Genomic DNA, 21,440 nt, shown 5'->3' on the forward strand with positions numbered 1-21,440 from the left:
ATTTGTGCAAGACCACGTCAAAGTGGAAAACTATGGCCAACCTCAATGGAGCATTGTTCAGATACAAGATACTGGTCTGAGCTTACCTTTGGAAACAGTTCTGCAAACATTTGTTCTGAGAAGGTAACGTTCAGTGGGTCAAGGCTGCAGGAAGTTTCTGAAGAGGGAGAATAGTCATTGGATAGACTTGGGTCGAAGCCGCTGTGAAGTTTTCTAAGTTTAAACTTAGTCTCTCCAGTGGGACAAGGCATAGGGCTGTAGCCGAAGTCAATTCCACGAGGCTGGATGCCCTTTTGGTGCGGGACCACTGTAAAGGATTTACTGCTGAAGAAAAGAACATAGCTGGAGAAGCAGCAAAGTCAATCCACCAGCCATGCACCTCGGGTGGATAGTCAAATAGGTTGGTCCTGGTCTCCTACTGGTTCTCTGAACATTTTTATAGCAAAAACATTTATAAGTTCCCTCTTTTAAGTTTTGGCTTTCTGGTCACATTCAGCACTGATTCCTAGGGTCCAGGACTGGTGGGGCGCAGCGTGGTGGGTCAGAACTCAATCAGGTGTGGGTCCAAGATGAAAGGAGACTTCTGAGTCCCTGAGGCTCAGCTCAGTAGGGCAGAAAATCAGCCCTTTGAAGTCACTATGGTAGTCCTGGTTTCAAGTTAAAAGTACAGTTCTTCATCTCCAGGCAAGAGGGCAGCAGGGCAGAAAGGCAGAAAATCAGCAAGCCAGCAGCATGTTCACAGTCCAGCAGAGTGGCAGTCATTTCAATAGCAGGGCGGTGCTTCTTCCAGTAAGAGTATCCACAGGCTCAGAAGTGTACTGAAGTGTTTATGTTTGAGGGCTTACCTTTATACTCTGGAGCCCTGGATCTGAAAGTTCAGAGAAACTTTTAGACAGTGGCTTTGAAATGCATGAAATTTCCTGACACCCTGCCCTGGCTCTAACCTTGCTGCAGTGACAATGAGGAGGTCATAGGTCTCTTGTGTGAAGGCAGAGAACTCCCTATCCTGTTGCAAGTGGAGCTGTGCTCATACTGCCAGCAGTTAACCTATTCAGACATACCTAAATCTTCTATTCCATTACTGTCTAGTAGGAATTCACAAAGTCTGTCAGTTTCACCCTGGCAGGCTACATATCCAAAAGTTTAAAATTGTAATAAAAAACTCAACTTTACCAATAAATATGGCTTTTCATTACAATTCGAAAAACACCAAACATGATATGGCTACCTGCTCCCAACTGGAACTTACAGCTTACTAAATGAAATAAGGAATCCCCAATGTTATCCTACGAGAAGAGTAGGCCTCAGAATAGTGAAAAATGAATGTAAGAGTTTTTCACTACAAGGGCATGTAATCCTTATAAGTTTATGTCCAATCTTTTAATTGCACAGTATCCTGCCTATTCGGTACCCAGGGCCTACCATAGCGTTGACTGATATGTAATGCAAATGGAGATTAAGGCTTGGCAAAGGGGTTAAAATGCAAAGTTGAGATGGCAGTTTAATACTGCTTTTAGACTACAATGGCAAGGCACAATAAGTGCTGCAGGGCCACTAGTAACATTTTATTTACAGGCCCTGGGTATATAGTATACCACTCTACAACGCACTTACAGATACAGTAAATATGCGATTTGGGTATAAGCCAACTTAACCATGTTTAGGGTACTGATTATATGCACTTTAGTACTGGTTAGCAGTGGTAAAGTGCGCAGAGGCCTAGGCTCAACAAAAATAGGTTCAGCAAATTGGAAGAAGAGAGGCAAAATGTTTATGGGAAGACCACCCTAGGGCAAGAGGGTAGTGTGGCACCAGAGTAGCAATCCTTATTGATGCATATGAGTCTTCCATAGGTCCAGAGGTGTACTGAAAAGTGGGTTTGAGGGTCTTATTTGTATACCTGGTGCCTCCTTTAAAGTAGAAGTTTCTAGACAATTCCCTTTGAAGTCCTGCATGTTTCCTGACTCCCCTTCCCTGGCTCCTAACAGGCTTCATAAACAGTGCAGTAGTGGCAAGTCCCTTGTCTGAAGGAAGGCTACAGCCTTTTCAGTTGCAAGTGGAGCTCTGCCCAGCTTCGCCCCCATTCTGTGCCTATCAGGCACACCTAACCCCTCTATTGTGTGGCTGTTAAGTAGGAATAAACAAAGTCCAACTACCAACTACACACACTCGTATAACCCAGGAAGAGGCTGCAGGTAACAAATAGTTAGGGCAGAAAAATATCAACTTTGTAAAAGTGGCAGTTTCAAAATGGTAACTTAATATCTGACTTTACCATTAAAGAGGATTCCTAATTACACAATTTCTCAGACACCAAATATGAAATGGTACCTCTTCCCAATCAAATGTTGTCATGTTTTAAATGTAATAAAGCAACCCAATGTTATAAGTGGAAGAGGTAGGTGTTGCAGTAGTGAAAAATGAATTCTGGATTTTTTCACTACAAGGACACTACCAGACATGTGAAACTCAAAAGTACCTGTCCAACTTTTTAATTACAAACCACCCTACCCTATGGGCTACCTAGGGAATACCTTGGAGGGCGACTTCTATGTACTAAAAGGGGATTTTAAAGCCTGGCAAGGGGTTATTTTGCCAAGTGAAATTGGCAGTTTAGAATTGCACACTCAGGCTGCAATGGTGGGCCTGAGACTTTTAAAAACCTACTTAAGTGGGTGGTACAATCAGTGCTGCAGGCCCACTAGTAGCATTACATTTACAGACCCTGGGTACATGTAGTGCTATTTTATCAAGGACTTAAAAGTAAATTAAATGTGCCAACTGGGTGTAAGCCAATTTTACCATGTTTTAAGGAGAGAGCACAAGCATTTTAGCACTGATTAGCAGTGGTAAAAGTGCACAGAGTACTAAAAGCTAACAAAAAAAAATCAGAAGGCTGAAGGCAAAAGCTTGAGGATGACCCCGAAGAAAGTCCAACATTCTCATACGTTTGTGTGTTTCCATATAAATGCCTCCTTTCCCCATTATTTTTCTGCCACTAATTGGCATGCCCTCTCATAGTCCGAGTCGCTCATGCAGCTCGGTTGAATGGGGGAGTCTGCTGAGGGTAGCAAGCCTTCACTGCAGTCCAGTTTGAACTTCACGGCTCACTGTTTTCAAATGAGGTTGGGATGAACAGTTTATTCTCAAGATTGTATTGAATACCCTATGTGTTTTTGCCACGATGCATTATTTTTCATTCCTATTCTTTAATTTTCTTTTGTGTCTTAACTTTATTCCGTGTTAGGGCTCTCCGTGTAGAATTTATATTTTTATATAGCCTGCACCTATATATGGTTAGGTTGATGGAGGGGCATTCACAATGGTAGGCTATGTCAAAGGCTCTTGGAGAAGATTATGAGGAAGATAGTCATAAAAACTTGAGAACATTCAATGACAACCCTGTGTCTACTTCTATTCAGCCTGCTATTTTGTCTGATAATAAAGGACTAGCAAGATTAGAAACATAAACGAGGGCAGGGCCTCCTGTCTTGTGCTCAAATATATCTACTGGGCAGAGAGTGGTGCCTTCTTTTGATGAACAACCTCAGATGATCTCCTTGCTAAAGGATGGGGGGATCTTGCACTCTGAATGCTGCATCACGGAACTAGTGTTGGGTGACAATGGAACGTTCATCCAATTTCTGGAGTTAGTGATACGTCTTGAGAACTCATTAGTGACATTTTTTCCACAATAGCTTCCCTAACATGGAGAATATTCTACAAGTTCTGCAGAAATTGGAGAACCTTTCAATACCACTGAAATTTAGTCTGCAATCCCTATGTAAACCCCCATCGCTAATTTCATTATAATAGACATCTGGATGACTTTTGGTGCACCCAGTCAACTATTATGCCAGGTGGGACTTCATCCATGCATATTATGATTAACATCTTCATTTGTGTTATGCAAAAACTCAGCAAAAAATATAATCACAAAAGGAACAACATCAAATAGACAGTTTATGTACAGATGTTTCAAAATGTGTGTATTCTCAAGGAAAATAATTAAGTTGTCCTACTTTGTCTTTTTTCAGACTTTTTGAATTGTATCATGAAAAAGCGCCATTCATCAAAGATGAGGAAAATAATGATATCATCCCCCAGATAATAAAGTCATTTTGAACACAGACCGTCGAAATACTTGGAGCCTCGGAAGTGCAATAATTCAATTACCACTGGAGTCATACGCCACATTCATTCTATCTGTTAAAAGGAAATCCAGGGCCATTATGACCAATCACGAGAACTGGGTCAATCTGAGCCCTGCAGAGTTCTCACAGCTTCAGAAGTATGCAGAATGTAAGTACAATGCGGCTTTAAAACATAAAATGCACTGCCAGATCAAAATCTAACTTGTGAATTTGTGATATTAAACATGCACAGTCTATTTTTATATTTTCTGATTACACTTTTTATATTGTATTGATTGTGAGCTGAGTCATAGCTTTTTTGCATCGATGTATTTATTTTTCCCAATGGGAAGTATCCACATATTTTCGTATTTCATTTTCTATACCAAGCCTCCACTCAAGATTTATATGTTTCGCAAACTATCTCCCAGGGAATTATGGGAGCTGTTCAGTCCACAGGAGCCCCAAAATCCTCTCTTCTGTCGCAAGCCACGCTGCCCTGGGTATGGAAGGTGGCCCTGCCCAGTGCCCGGAGCCTCGATAGATGCAACTGGTTCTTCCAGTCAAATGCCAAGGCTTTGCCTACCTTTCAGTGGGACGATGGGGACTGTTTAGCCTGCAGGAACCCCATACTTCTCCCCAATATGACATCACCCAGCCTGGGGATCTGCCAGGTGGCTGGACCTCTACATGGGTACCCGTCTCCAGGCCACATCCCAGAGGGACACAATAGACCTCCCCAGTCTACAGTCTCAATGTCCTGGATAGGGACTGTCACTCCAATCCAATGGCTAAGGGTGCCCTGGATCAGTGCTGTCTATCTTCCTGGTTCCTGAGCTTGGGGAGCCAAGGAGGTTGAGCCCCCCACACCCGCAGCCAACTGCCCTCTCCCCTTATGTCTGCTTGGAAGTTGTGTTTTCTTGACTACTATGCCTTCACTAAGTGGGGGCTTACAGAAACCAGAGAGTTGGGGAGACACACACCAAAGTTAGGTGCTCCAGCTGGCACTCCACTTATCTTGGTCATCTAAGTGCCAACTGGTCTTCTTTTTGGCTAGCCTCCATCTGGTCACCTGGTCGGCCAGCCTGGCGACCTGATGTCCCAGACCGGCAGCAACTGACAATGATGCAAACACTCAGGAGGCTCCTTCCTTGAGCTACCTACTGGGCTTCTTGCCTCCAGGTGACTCCCCTGGTGCCTGTTGTGGCCAGCTGGTAATCCTGCTGATCTGAAGGAATTGTGCCCTCATCCCTTCACCCAGAAGTGCAGGATGGAATGGGGAGGCCTCCATGCGGCACAGCATTTGGTGTAGGTGGTGTACCACAGGTGCTCACCCAGTCCCTATCGATAGCTTGTGGCAGAAAGAACCCAGCACAAAATGCTGCCTCTGTGGATGACTTTGAATATGTCACAGCGAGGTAACTGCTCTGCTTATTGCAAAACCCTGACTCAGGTCATCTATGAATGATTGAGCACCAGGTGCCCCATGAACATGTGGTGCCTAAGGACAATGGATGCAGCGCTATTCCATCAGCACTCTGGTCCCCCACCGAAAGGCTCTGCGCTATCTCAGGCCAACTGAGGCTCAGCAGAATTCTCATAGTTTAGGGGATATTTTGTCATAAAAGCGTTCAGTCATGACTCCACAGATGGTAGCTTCACCCCATTGGCTCCTACGCCAATAAGCCAAGCACATACACCAAGGCACGAATTTGCCATTATTTTACATGGGGGTTGCATCCCAATGCAAAATAATTTTGCGCATTTACTAACCCATGCACAGCCATGTTGCATGTCTTTGCTTCATTTACTAAATACAAAATAATGCAGTGCATAGTGCAGTTTGCTGGCATTGCATGGGGGGAGAATGGATGCTTCCATGTATTCACCAATGTATCTTGAGGCAAACCCAGATTTACAAAGGCTTGTAAACTTGGGTTTGTGCCATAATTGTGCGCCTACCCAAGAGATGCATAGAGAGGAGAAACATCTTTATTTGTCCTATTTGCTTCCTCTTTCCATGTGTTCTGCATTTTTTAGCACACATAGAAAGCAGAATATGTCTTCAAGGATCGTTTTTGTGTAAAAAGGTGTCCCTTACTGCATTAAAACTATCCTACCTGTAAATCGGATAACCTTGCAATATGTTGCAAGGGTGCCTGAGTTGGTGCTAATTAACACACAGTGCACCAGCACAAGGAAAGAGCAGAAATGCTGCATATTTATGTAAATATGGAGCATTCCCGCTCTCTCTCTTTCACACAGTGCAGTGAAACTGGCTTCCTTGCTGAGTTGAGTAAAATAATAGTGAATATGCCCCTAAATGTCTGAACCTCAGGTACCTCTTGTGCTCAACAGGATTACTGATGCAACAACACATCATGAGTAGGGTAAAACTAACCTGTTTCACAATAGTATAAACCTAGCTCATGTTCAAGAACAAGCGTGCTTTTGCCATTTGCTCAGAAGTAGATTTGTGTCCTGCCTGAGCTCCCCACAGGACGCTTGTGTTATCGTTTGACAAGTGTACCACCCCAATCAAACTTACCAACCACCACTGTCCCAGGAGCTAGTTGTGCCTGACAGGCTATCTGCAGTGCATTTCCCACCCTCCCATCTATGAAAACAGTTTGCATCTCTGCAAAGAGGAACTCGGGTTCCCTCATGGCCATGCTCCTTCTAATTAAGGCTGCCCTGCTGCCCAAGATAGGCCACTCCTCAGTTGCTTGAATTCTGGGAGGTACAAAATCAAGCATGGGAGGGCCCAGGTGGCAGTGCCTCTGGGGGGGTCTGACCCAGGGGAGCCACTATGATTCGGTTTCTGCTGGGTCCTGCTGGGTGAGCTTGAGTTGTATCAAGGGAGGCCTTTCTGTTGCTTCATGCAACTCTTTCCCTTTCCTGTCCAAAGTGCGCCTGGCAGTCAATGGCTCCACTGGTCAGAGCGTGCAAGGGGATGGGCATACCCTGTGCCTTGAGGTCCATCTGGGAGGTGGCCGAGGGTTTGGCCTGGCATCGTCAGTCACTATGGCCATTCTTTCATTAATGATCTTTCCACAGGTTTGCCTTTATAAACCTTGTTACAATGATTTTTACTTCTTCTAGTTATGTTTGATCATCTTCTCGATGCTCCTCCATAACAGCTGCCAACTAATATGGAGTCCAGGACCTCACTGAACCATCCAATGGGTAGTGGCGTCGGGCAGTGTGTACAAAGGAGAGGGACTTAATTAATGCTGGATTATGACCAACACTTACTGGGAATTCCTTGTTCATGATGAATTGCAATCCCAATCACAAACGGTTCAGCAGATTACCTGTTGACGAAGGATAGACACAAGCTTATCTGTTTAGTGTAGCACAAGTGCAGCTTCTGACATTTAAGAGCATCACCGACCTATTAATGCTCGATCTTGTGTGGCTGAACGCCACTTGTCCCTTTGATAAATTGAACTCCGACTGCTGTTGGTCGTATAATTAGTCAACACGGAGGACTCTTGTTCATTATCAGAATTGACCCAACAAATAGCTCCATCAACTAAGAATGGCCAAACACCACCACCCACAGAATCCAAAAAGAACTATTAATCTGTCAAACTGTTCCATCTCTAGGCAGGATGAGGTTTCCCATGTTGAATCAAAGGTAGATGAAGGCTTCACTCCTGGTGGTGCCCTTCCGTAATTTCCTTTAAGTTTCAGCTTTGCAACCATAATTCCCCTTGTAGCCCAAAACATTGGTTTACTGGAACTTGCCCATTGGGTCATGGGAATAACATTGCTGGATCACTAATGGGCATTGTTTATGGTCAAAACTATGATCGTCTCTACTCGTCTTCGAAACTCCAACTTTCACTCTTGTTTATTTAAACCATTATTAACTAATACTTTCGCTTTGGTTTATCTTGTGCTAGTACAATAATTTCACATCTGGTGGCACAATACGAAAATACCTCTGGCCAATCCCTCAATGCGAATGTCCCTGGCCAACCCCTTTAATCATGGCTCTAATTCTGGAAGCCAACAATCTAGAACCAGAGTCCTAGTCATTTATTTATAGCTAAATTATTCAGGAGCACAACCTGCCTTGAACACTCTAATTTTTTCAAAGTAAATGCTCCTGACAACCAGGACACTCAGTTAAGACCATCAAGGGGCACCTAGAGGCAGGGTCTGGGACAGGCAGTAGTTCGCTTTGTGGTTGACCCCCAGCTTGAGCTTAAGATCCAACTATGACATTTTTAACAGCATCAACTTTAACATACAATTGAAGATGGAATTACCACAGCGGCTGACACCAGACTTGCCCTCCAATGGATCCTCTTTAAAGGATTTTGAGTGTACTCATTCCAATTAGAGGGCTTTGAAGGAGTCCTGTATTGCTATTTTTCACCACCATCTCCCCGAGTCGTGAGTAGGTAATTTATGTGCCTGCTGCCTTCCTTGCATATAAAAGTTGTTCCTTAGAGTCCCTCTCTGGAATCGAGCTCAGATTCCCCATTACCCGTGGTCACCATGGTAGGCACAAAAAGTACCGTCAAAGTTAATATGGCATACATCTGAATGTACCATCACCGCCATGGGAATGTGCGATTAGCCAATGGTAATGTAGTGTCACCAAAGTGGCTGAGCGATTTGGATTGGTCTTGGTCTGATAAATGGATGCACCCGAGGAGATCAGTGTTCATCAGCATGTATTAGCTCTTGAATTACCACAGTTATCGAATGTGAGGAAATGTGGTGTATTACACGATGTGGTTGTGCGCCCTCACTGGAGAAAAAACTTGGTTCCAGTCATGCTCTTCTTTTAAACCTTAGCTCCACCCTAGATAGCTGTGGCTCTGAGCAGTCAAGCTTCAGCAATGGAACAAATGTAAAGCATTTAAACAGCACCAAAACAAATGGAAAAGCAAGAAACACGACTCTCAAGAAGTATGACAGCAATTTATAAAAATAGACTATTTGTTTTGGAGTTTTTAGCCACAAAAATGAAAAAGATCCACCGATGGTTCTGGAGATGTAATTAGTTAAAGAAACAGGAAATCACAACTTTTCACTTATCCACAAATAAGCATTGGAAATTTCAACACATTTAACACTTAAAAACGTTTTCAAGAAAACGTTTGTCAGAGTTGAATGCGGTTACTTCCATCCACTTTGGGTAAACAACTCCAGCAGGAAGCAGGTCAGGTTGGACTGTCAAAGTCCTAAAGAGCAGTTTCCTCCAAGAAGAAACAGTTTCCAGTCCAGTTCCACTGATAATGACAACTTGCCATTGAGTTCTAAAGAGCGGTCCTGATGCAAAGGGTACCGGATGCTGAAGATGCTGAAGGATGCTGAGGATGCTGTGTGGCCTATAAGGGACTTTCTGGGGTGACTCCTGTTGGGAAAACGTAGGCCACAGGGTCAATTTCCATCGAGATCCTCTTTGGTCCAGCAAAAATCCAGTCACGACTGGTTAACTGGTCTCCAGTCACAACCAAATAAGCAGTTCCCATCTTCTAGGGATTGCTCTCCTTCTGGGCAACCAAACCGCACTCCGACAACTCTTTTGTGCCCAGCAGACTTGGGTGGAACTTTTGAGCATCAGGACTTGGCCTCCCAGGCTGTCCTGCAGCGACGAGCAATAGTTTGGTGATCTGTGCTACAACTTCCCAAAACAGACATCCTCAGCATTTTGGCCCTGGGCTGTGAACAGGCAGTTAGCCAATTGACTCTTGTACTCACTTGGGGTATGACTTCTGCACTAGCACAGTCCTCTCTTTGCCAGCCCAGAGATCAGCTGGTGCAGTACAATTTCAGTGCAGCCTCTCTTTGCTAGATCCAGGGTCAGCAGGGCAGTAATTCTTTGGTCCTCTTATCCAATCCAGGTGAAATCATCATTTTAGGGGGCTAGGGTTGCCTCTTTTATGCTCGGAAAGTGCCCTTAGGGGAAGTTGTGATCACTAGCCAATGAAAATGGCCAATCAGTAGTCAATGGGCAACCTAGATGCCTCCCACCGGATGACAACTTTCTGTGAAGTGTGACATCTAGCTATCTCAGAGTGCTCTATTCTGCCCACTCCCAAGATTACTCAACCCCTCTCTCATTGTGTAAAGCTTGGTAGTCCACCCTAGAGGTTTGTCTATCTCTGTGCAACACGCCCCTGAGACAAAATGGTCTGACCAGTGTTTTCCCCTCATTGTCATTGATGCTCTTCTGTCTACCTAGACAAAGGAGCAGTTCCTCTTGATACTTAATTGCCATTGCCTATCAAAGGCAGCTCCCCCTTTGAATAAACCATCATAAAAACAGAACAACACAGGAAGTCAAAAGGACATTAAAACATTATAACAAAATAACAAACAACAAATTAATGCAAACAATACTACAGCAACACACCAACACATTGTTTTATATAATTTGTTCTTGTGCTGTGATTTTACATCTTGTAGTTACCTTGTTGTTTTGATGTGGTGTATTGGTATATCATGTTGTTGCCTAGCCTTGCTAAGTAGTGTCAGTGTTGTGTTCTCACTGGGTTGTGTTCTAATCATTGTAATGTTTGGTGTTTTTAGTGGATGTTTTGTATCATTCTGCTGTATTCTTTCCTTTGGGTTTTGGTACTCTGGAGCTGGGTTGTGATGTTGAGTTATTTTTTTGTGTGGATTTAGTTCTTTCTTGTTGTGCTGTATTATTATGTAGGTGCAGTGTCCTTTTATTGTTGTGTTAAGTAGCTTCCTTTCCAGACCTCAATACATGTTGCTATAGGCAAATGTTACCAATCTCATCACGGTTTCCGTGAAATACAAATATTTCTTGCTTCGAACAGTGGCAGCATAGAACTGCCTCAGCTCTAAAAACATTAATGCATTAATAACCCTAGCTGAAGGTCACAGGGCTTGCCTTAACATAGCACTTGCCAAGCACTCTGTATGTTCTCCAGCCTACAACTAAATAATTTGCCCCACCGCTCTTGACTGGAAATGAAAGCGCACATTCTTAGCATTATTTTATTTATCAATATTATTATATTTTATTTTATTTTATTTTTTGGTGGTTGCATGCTGAGAAGCAAACACAATAGACTGTTTGACCTGTGATTCTACCGCTCCCTGAATGACTGTCACCATCCTCCTGATGAGATTTATCTGTGAAGAGAAAAATCCTCTAGTGATGTATTTATCCCACTTAGAAAGTCAGATTTTATGAGGCTATGAAGCTCTTTGAATAGGATGAAATAACATGCACAACTTGTTGCAGCAGGAGCAGTGGAGATGTGTACGACAAATGTGCACTTGCAGAAATGTATAATGTTACTCTGAGAGCCTAGGAGGTAGTATAAGATATGCCTGATATTTCCTTGATGGACATTAGGCTAGACGAGAGAGAAAGAATGATTAGGCAAATTCTGGAGAAAGAAAAATGCTCAGGTTTTAAGGGTAGTGCAGAAAGACTATTCCAGAGAGCCATGCTAGAAGCATGGAATTAGGAAGCTCACAGACCTGGTATTGTAAATCAGCATAGAATATTCCGATTTAGTGCACAAATTTGTTGTTGTCTAGAGATAGATTGCTCCCCTCTTGTGTCGTTCTATAAGTTCCTACTCGTGATGATGCCTGGTTCAAACCTTACTAAGTGGAACAAAAAACTTTAAAAAGATGGTAATAGAGTGCACGTCTATTGGCTAAACTGGACTAGCAGGGTTAAAGGTGAGAGCTGTTTTAAAAAATGCCACTCTTTGATTTCTTGAGGGGATGAGAACCAGCCTATTATAGAAGAATATAAACCTACATCACATGACTACTCCACAAGTTATTCGAGAGATACAGTACAAGAAGGCCAGGCATATAGGAATAATAATCGATGATGAAGTGATAATGGAAAGAAAAAAGATTCTGACATTTTTGGGGCAGATTAAATACTGAGACAATAATCCTACTGCAGAGAGGAGTAGATTGGTATGATGAAACCATACAGGATATCCTTTTTTTATATATAAATATACAGCTACTACAGAGAAGAACTGGAAGTTGCTTAATTATAAAACAGGTTGCAAATGGGAAAATAATCCAGACTTCTTGAAGGAGAGAACAAATGAAGAATCAATGGTAGGTATGTTAAGCTATCCTATTAAGCGTTCCTGGGGAAAGGGTCTTGGCCTGCAATTGAACAGATATTCACCTCTGCAGAAATATTTTACTTTGAAAGGCTGGTTGAAATTATTATTGTGCATGAAAATTTAACAGCATTTTGGAAGATATGTAGTATAGTGATCGACTACGACCTCTTCAAATTAATGGGCATGAGAGCATGCCAAGCTGATTTCTGAGTTTATAAAGAATATAAATTCCCCCTTTCCCAAGCCTAGGACACTCCAATTGAGTTCCAGTCCACAAATAGCTTCTCAAACATGATACCACATTTCATAGGCACTTTACTATTTTGGGGCCGATTCCGATTCCGGCCACAAAACGAACCGACCGACACGGACCCGGACCGAATACCGACCGACACGTACCAGCGCCATACGACCCGTGCAGTACGATGCATCGCGTGTGAATTACAACTGACACGTACGGAATACAAGCCATACGACCGAGCCGTAGGGAAAATAATGATCCGGCCAGAAAACCGAAGCAATTTTCACCGACCGACACAAACCCGGAATGAACCCGACTGACCCGTACCCGCGATGTACGATTCGCACAGTACGATGCAATGTGTGTAAAACCAGACCGACTCGCACGGAGACCAAGCCGCACGACCGACACGCAGAGACAACCCGGCACACAAGCAATAGCGACCGACGCGTACCAAACACAGAAGATAGGTAGCGTGAACGAGGCGAAGAAGCCCGCACGAGACAACAGCAGCGTCCGTTTCCATCACATGAACGTCTCCTTCATGCCTACAAAACTCAAAGTAAAAAAGACAAAAAAAGGACCAAACAAGCAATGACAAAGCTAATAAATACCAAAGAAAAAAACATGGGACAAAGACACACCCACAACTCAAACTATATAAAGGACTACAATCACTACCATCATCCCTTGCAAACAGGAGACACAGCCAGCAGCAAACACCAGTACACAGCAACCACAGACACACTCACAACTCCACCATCACACAACTCACACACCATCAGCACATCATACAAAAGCACACACACATACACCCAGCAAAACCAACACCAAACCACCCTCACTTGCACCCTCACACACACATCCCTCACCACCACCACCCATCACCATGCCCCCAAAGAAGAATCCGAAGTTCACAGATAGTGAGTTAGAAGTGCTGGTAGACGAGATCATCAGAGTAGAGTCACATTTGTTTGGTACATTGGTCCAAATGACCCCCATCTCACAGAAAACCAAGATGTGGGCGAGGATTGTGGACAAGGTGAACGCTCAAGCAACAGCAAGGCGCACAAAGGACGATATCCAGAACAGGTGGTATGACGTGCGCAGGGGGGTCAAGAAAGTCATCGAAAAATATCACGCCCTGAGTCAGTGCACCGGCGGTAGCCCTCCTGCCAAACCAGTCTACTTCAGGACCTGGGAGGAGAAGGTGCGGGACATCCTACCACCAGAGAGCGTCCATGGCCTAACAGACATACCAGAGCCTGGTGAGTACACAAACAACATACCCAGGATTGTGTGGCAAGGGGACAGTGAAACCATGCACCGCAAACAAAGCTACACTAACCAATAGATAATCAGCCTAAGATGTATATGCCAGTCAGACAAACACAATGCCTGCCATCTCATAGTGACTGGGAACTGTGTCACGACATGCAACAACCTACAAACAAATAGAGCAAGCCAGTGGCACAAAGCCAAATAGACCCTGCCAGACAGTTTGCCACCACAAGCACACCACCTCACAGTGCAGCTGAGTGTCAGGAAGGAATAGTGGGGATGCAGGTGAAGTGAGTATATCCAAAAGCATGATGGGGCCTGTAGTCACAGATAATGCTCCCCCTCCTGATTGGCCCATCAAGACCTCTCTGAAACATGCCCACATCACAGGGAGTGGAAAATGACTGACAAGATGGCTGACACTTGGTCCTGCTGTGTGGAGCACAAGGCCCTGCTAGGGGTTGTGTGCAAATCAGAAGCAGGACACCACTGACTGACTTCCTGAAAGACAACTTTCACGCCCTACAATGGAAGCACGTTTCATGATGGGAAGGAGGACTGACAGCCCTGGCCATACTTACCAGCATGGGGAGACACCCCCCCTCAAAACAAACTCCACAGAACTCACCGGGTACAATGCATTGACACACACCTCATTTAAATATCAGCAAAAGATACCCCGTACTGGGTGCTTCTGTGTGAAGCACAGGGGCTCACTTTGGACTTGTAGCCAAATAAACACCAGGATTTCACAGTCAGCCATCTTGCCACTTCTGTCACATCCACTCACAGGGAAGCAGAGTCAAGAGGGAGGAAGTATGGGCATGCTGGGAAAGGGGTGTAGCCAAGAGTATGATGGGAGTTGCAGTCACAGACAATCTACACCCACCCACATGGCCCAGCAAGCTCACACTGAACCATACTCACCTCACAGGGAGTGGGAAGGGACTGACAAGATGTCTGACACTGGGCTCTGTTGTGGGGAGCACAAGGCCATGCTGGGAAATGGCCAACAACAATATCAAACTCTGTCCGTGACAAGCAAGGAAAAGCAGCGTACATGCAGGCATCTGTTAGAAAAGTAGAAAATGTCATGTTTGTGAACCATCGATGCATGTAGAAACATAACTCACATTGTGTGTCTCTTCCAAACACAGGTGGTGCTGGGCACCCAGCACCAAATGATGTGGATAACCAGTCCCAGACTCTGACGGACACTGAGCTCTCTGATCTGACTCTCTCTCTGTCCTGTTTGGATGAAGATGACCAACCTGGCCCCTCCGGTGTGAGCCATCATGCAGCACTAGCAGCATCAACATCTGCACCTCCTGTACCCATGCCTCCAGCATCTGGACACCGACAGGGCACCCCCACCAACACGGACAGACCAAGGCCAATCAACACCCACAGCACAGGGACACAGGACCCCCCCAGAAGCTACAGCACACACCACCAGCAACACCACCCAAGGGGTCCCAGTGTCACCAGTGCGTCCCGCCGCTGGTCCTGCCCGTGTGGAGAGGGGTGCTGGAAGGGGTGGGAGGCACAGAGTGCGCCTTGCAGAGGGGTCTGGACTGCATGATGACCCCTCCACCTGGCACGCATCTTAGATGCGTACCAGGATAGCACCGGAGGATTTGGCCAGGTAGTGGGGATCCTCAAGGACATGCAACATGAGCAGGTCGCCCACCATGCCCGCATGGAGGCCAAGTGGGATGACATTACTGCGGTGCATCGGGACATACTCCAATGCCTCCGCCAGATCAACACCAACCTGTCCACACCCCCCTGTGTGGCCACAACATCTGTCGCAACACCATCTGCCAGCGCCACAGAGAGGGAGGAGGACTCTGGCGGAGAGTCCCCTGCACCACAGAGGCCTGCACATGAGGATCCACCCCCAGAAGAAGAGGGGTCGTCCGAAGAAGGACATATGAGAGGCAGATGTCCCAGCACATCCCCCAGGGCCTCTAAACCTGTTCTGGACAATGTCCTTTGTGCGCAACCCGTTCACCTTGTCCAATCGCATACAACTCGCCCACAAGACATGGAGGGTTCATGTTGGGCCAATGTATCAGATGACTGTGGACTTTACTCTGGACATTTCATCTACCAGCACTTCCAACTCCAATGTGAACTTTGGATTCCCAAACCAATGTACAGCACCCACCATCCTCTGCACTTCCCTCACACATGTTTGTAAATAAACTCACCAGAACACATACTTGCCTCTGTTGTGATTCCAACTTGTCATGTTCAGAGAGATGTCGATCTGCTACACAACACAGTGCATGCCAAATACTGCAACAATGTGACCAAAGTAAGGTGAGTTATGGTGAGGGGACACATGTGAGGGAGACACAACACTGTGGCAACACAAAACATACTCACCATGGCCATGTTACTCATCACACACAATGATGTTGACCTGAAACGCATTGACATGCACAGACACAACACCAACCCCAGTCAGTGGTAACAAGTCCACAGCTGAGGTAAGCAGATGTCACTCAGATGTGGGAAGACAGACAACGCACATAACAAAGCGTAGCATAGGTTCATTACACATCAACAACACGTTTATTCCACAATAGTTGCATGGTAATTCTATGTAACAGTGGACACACACTCTCGATGTGTTGGAGAATGGAAGTCCAGGGATGTGTGGTACATCAGTTGATGGGAATTGTCAACTTCCACACTGGTGTTGGCTTCTGCGTGTTGGGGGTCATTGTTGACAACACAACAGGTAAAGTACCCTGGGAAGGACAGACAAGATACAGTCAAAAGCACAGAAGAACAGGAGAGAAATGCAATACACATGCACAAAATATATTGCAAGACACCTACACAAACACTAGTTAGCAGTACTACCCTATTGTGGAGTACACACCACCTGAATGGACACATCACAGCACGCATCCAGTCAAGTGGCACACAGACACACTCAGACAGCAACAGTGCTGGCACAACACATTACAGGCTACCTCCATACATTCACATAACAACCCTGGAAACTCACATTCAGGTGAAGAAGTTGTTGATGAGATGTGTGCGGACGTCACCCTCATCCTCATCATCACTGGTATCTTGGCCCAGGCCGGGATCCTCCACAGGTTCCAGAGGTTGGTCATCGTCATCCTTGATGAGAGGCACCTCCTTCTGCACTGCCATGTTGTGTAGCATGCAGCAGACAAGGATTATTTTGCACACCTTTGCAGGCTCATATGGGAGGCCCCTCCGGTCTTGTCCAGGCAGCGAAACCGGCTTTTCAGGAGGTCGAATGTCCGCTTAATCACCCTCCTGCTCCGACCATGTGCCTCATTGTAGCGCAGCTCGGCTGGTGTCACAGGGTTCCTGAGGGGTGTAAGCAACCATGGCATGTTGGGGTATCCGGAGTCACCAACGCACACAAAAATGAAAAAGTAGCTGAGTTTTGTAGGAGTGCGGAATACAACATTGACAAACACACACAATGAGAAACAGTCAGTACACACCGACAAGCCAGGCATGCTGAGCTGGCATCTGTGACATCAGCGTTGCAATGCGACTACTCCTCATAATGTAGGCATCGTGCGCAGAACCAGGGAACCGTGCACACACATGTGTGATTGACATGTCAGCAAGACAGACCACCAGAGCATTGATCGAATGGTAGTGCTTCCTGTTACGGTATGCCTGCTCATGTGCCTGTGGTGGTATCAGGGCAACATGTGTCCCATCAATAGATCCAATGACGTTCGGCATCCTCCCCAGTGTATAAAAAGCATCCTTTATTTCAGGGAGTTCAGCTGGGCCTGGGAACTTGATATACAGGTCTAGGAATTGCAACATCCCCTCCAAGACATCGCGTAGCACCCGACTAAACATCATTTGCGACATCCCACCAGCAGTAGCCACAGTGTACTGGAAGGTACCAGTAGCAAAGAAATGCAGGGCTGCCATCACCTTCACCTCTGGGGTCAGTGCTGTAGGGTATGTCCGGCCAGGTAGAAGATGTGGCACCAACTGCTCCACCAACTCCGCAATCAGTGGCCTGGTGAAGCGGTACCGTCTGATGCAGTCACGCTCCTGCATGGTTGCAAGGTCTGGGAACGGCCGATGGACAGCTGGTGCCCTGTAGTACAGAGATGCACAAAAGAAGATTGTCAGTTCATCCACCCAAGTGGCCATGACCACGATCAATATCACATGCTAGATCATGACATTACACAATGTACTGAGGTGTGTGCTAATGGGCATGGACACTTATGTCACCTACAAGAACACCACCTCACATCTCAATTCCACATGTCCACATGAGTCCCATGTAGTGCAATGGCCAATCATCTGGCTGTGTCACCCAACCTATGTGCTGCTGCAACATTCCAAACACACATCACAGTGACAAGTGAGGCCTCATGTCTCCCAGGCATCACAGATCTATGCCATGCAGAAACCCAGGGTCCCTGTATTGCCACATCAACACAGCAATGGACATGGCATAGCACGTACACACCACAAGGCAAGCGTAAGTCCCACAGGTAGTGGCCACTGTTGTTCCTGCCGGCCCTACATGTACGTCTCTTAGACACACACCCCATCAAGGGGGATGCATATATCACATGGATGTGGAGACTGTCACCCATTGGGCACATTTGATCAGAAGACATCTGAGACACAACATGCACACAGACTGTGGGTGCACATCAGTATTGTGGCTACAGGTCTCACTGTGATGTACATGCCATAACCCCCAGGACTCAGGGTGTATATGACATGTCCTAAACATATCCAACCTGACACTGTGTCTGTGACTCATGCCCATTACTGTACAATTGCACATCACAGTGGTAATGTGCCAAACACACAAAGGATTCCTCCCCCATGTACACATGCACAGCCTGGGAGTGGCTGCACAAAGTGCCAGCCAAAAAAACAGATGTGACCCCCCCAAACACCCAGGGAATGCAGCCTTACATGCCATGGGACCCTGTGTGGCCAATTCTGTAGTGTGGTAGGTGTGCACAGGTGTCCCTGCCCAGTATATGTGTGTTGCATCTGTATAAAAGTCACACCAATGAGGTCCGAAGCGGGTGACAATGCGTACGCATTGCACGGGTCATGTCCGAGCTGTGCGTACGCTTTGTCATTGAATGCAATGATGTCCGACGCGGGTGACAATGTGTACGCATTGCACGGGTCATGTCCGAGCCGTGCGTACACTTTGTCATTGAATGCAATGAGGTCTGACGCGGGTGACAATGCGTACGCATTGCACGGGTCATGTCCGAGCCGTGTGTACGCTTTGTCATTGAATCGTATGGAGACGGGTGCATGTGCATATTCAAAATACGCGTTGTACAGTCAGTTGAACGAGCCGGGCACACCCATTCCTCCGGACTGTCTTGGAGACGGATGCGGATTCAAAACCTGTTCGAGTTGTGCACTGGAAATTCAGTTGGATGCCTACAACAATGTTGCAATTTCAAGTGTTCCATGAAGGTGAAGATTTGAACGATGCGGAAGGCGTGTACAAGTCATACATTTAAATGGATTGGCCAGATTCATAGAATGCATCCATGTTGGACCTATCACTTGGGACACATGGCACAGAGTCTGCCTCTGCCCCAGGGAGCTCACTTGCCTGCACTACATGTTACTGGACCACATCCCTGCTACGACTGCTGCTGTCTCTGCATCCTCTGGCTCCTGCTATGGCACATACTCTGGAGAGGGCCCCAGCCTTCACTGAGGAGGATAACCAGGCCCTGCTGGACGGGCTCCTTCCACAGTACAGCAAGATCTATGGGAAACCTGGGGAGCAGGTGAGTGTGCAGTCCACTGCCTTCCTAATCATGCATGTTGTCTGACTAGCACTGCAGGACTAGCAGTGTGTACACCAGTGGCAAGCATTCTCACTGACTACTTTCATCACCCAAAGTGTGTAGGTACATGTAATGAATAGGTTTCCTGCTGCTAAAGTGCATTAGTACAACCTTAAAGTATGCAGGCATTGTTAACATGGCAGACATGCAGGTGATGTGTCCTTCCCCATGGTTGTACTACCTGTGTAATTAATTTCCCTTTGTGATGATGACATGTATATCCAAATGTGTACTGCACAAATCTGGGGCATGTGTGTTAATGTACTTTTCACTTTGTCATCCTCACAGGTTGATGCCCACCAGAAGCAGGAGATCTGGCTGACCATCTCCCGGGCTGTTCGTTCAGTGGGGGTCTACAAGCGCCGGATCCGCAACTGCCAGAAGAGGTGGCAGGACCTTCGGGGCTGGACCCGGAGGATAGCTAAAGTCCAGCTGAAGCTGTCACCTCCACGCAGGAGGGGCGGACACTGGACCCTGACTCCCCACATGCTCTGGATACTGGCGGTGGTCTTCCCGGACCTGGATGGGCAGTTGAAGGCCAGACAGCAGCAGGAAGGGGGTAAGTCCATGCCTGATCTGTGTACTATGTCTAACATGCTAATAGCAGTCTTTTGGCCTGGTCACACTTCCACATTACGTAGGTCTTGTAGTCCAATACTCATGTCCCTCAATTGTGTGATGCACCCTCCTCATCCGTTCCACAGGTGTGGCCCCTACAGTCTGTTGCTTGTGTCACTAGGGCACTGTGTTCCTGCAGTCAGCTATGCTTCAGCTACCGGTCAGCATCTGTTCCTGTGACTCTGTTGTGTGTTTCATGGGTGGGTCAAATGTTTACACAATGCCTGAGATCTGACATGTGATATGTGTGTGCCCTTGAGATGTGTTCCAATTGCTGGTCTGCCTCGCAACATGTGGCTGGGTTATTCCAAACAAACCCATGCAACAGGGGACTCCAATTTTTGGGCTTCAGGAGCATGTATATCGAGTATGTCACACTTGCTTAGCCACCTGACTACTGTCCAGGGCTAAACACTGTTTCACATAGTTCTTGCCAATCATGCCTCCTCAAGGGCATTTAGAAACACTCTGTAATCCCACTCCTGTGTATGAAATTGCAGGTTGTGCTTAGTGACATGTGCCCTCAGGTGTCTGCCTCTGTGTCATTAGGGTGTGGCTTGTTGTTAAGTACAACTGGGGTGTCCATGATTCAAAGGGTCAGCATGACATCTGACATGTGACTGTGAGAGACAAGACCTGTGTGACATATAGGTTTGTGATCATCTGACAGGTTTACATGCATGGCAGACTGTGACGTGTTAATGTACAGGGATTTGTGTTTGCAGAGACTCAGATGTCTGATTTGCATGATGTGGGGTCTTCTGGCTCCTGGACATGTTGTTTGCATGGGATGGGCAAGTGCGCCGGTCATCTGCAGAGCTAGCTTTTTCCCCTGAGCTAGGATTGTGAGTCAGTGCATATTGTTGTTGTCTGGATGCCCTGCCCCTGTGACAGGAGACAGTGTTGACTGACTTTCAGGGCATCCCAGTGCCATGGCATTTAACTTGCCATGAGTGATCCTACATTGTGTTCAAGTGTGCACCGCGCACACCATTGTGGCATTGCCCATCAGGACATGAGAACATCATAGTGTGTGTTGCTGGCATGCATCACAAGCATGTGAAATGAGTCTCTGTCCATCCCTTCATCCGGACACCTGTACTGAGTTAGTAGCAAGAGATGTGCTGTGTGTGTAGTGACATACTCCTACATGTTCACTTGCATGTCCAACTAATGTTTGGGTGGTGCATGTTGGCACATTGGG

At 46.2% G+C, this 21,440-nt stretch overlaps 1 protein-coding gene and 1 pseudogene across 2 annotated transcripts in view; one reads left to right on the forward strand and one right to left on the reverse strand.

Moving 5' to 3' along the window:
- DGKB (diacylglycerol kinase beta) overlaps window positions 1-21,440 on the forward strand; it is a 1,940,047-nt gene that overhangs the window by 217,410 nt on the left and 1,701,197 nt on the right. For both annotated transcript variants that reach the window (XM_085630814.1, XM_085630813.1), the window contains exon 2: window positions 4,038-4,302. In XM_085630814.1, the coding sequence (XP_085486940.1) occupies window positions 4,233-4,302 (70 nt within the window). In that variant the 5' untranslated portion in view covers window positions 4,038-4,232. The remainder of the gene's footprint in view (window positions 1-4,037; window positions 4,303-21,440) is intronic.
- On the reverse strand, window positions 7,174-8,979 carry LOC146789213 (18S ribosomal RNA; annotated as a pseudogene).

This window comes from Triturus cristatus, chromosome 10 (assembly GCF_964204655.1).
Source record: "Triturus cristatus chromosome 10, aTriCri1.1, whole genome shotgun sequence".
NCBI classification, from domain to species: domain Eukaryota; kingdom Metazoa; phylum Chordata; class Amphibia; order Caudata; family Salamandridae; genus Triturus; species Triturus cristatus.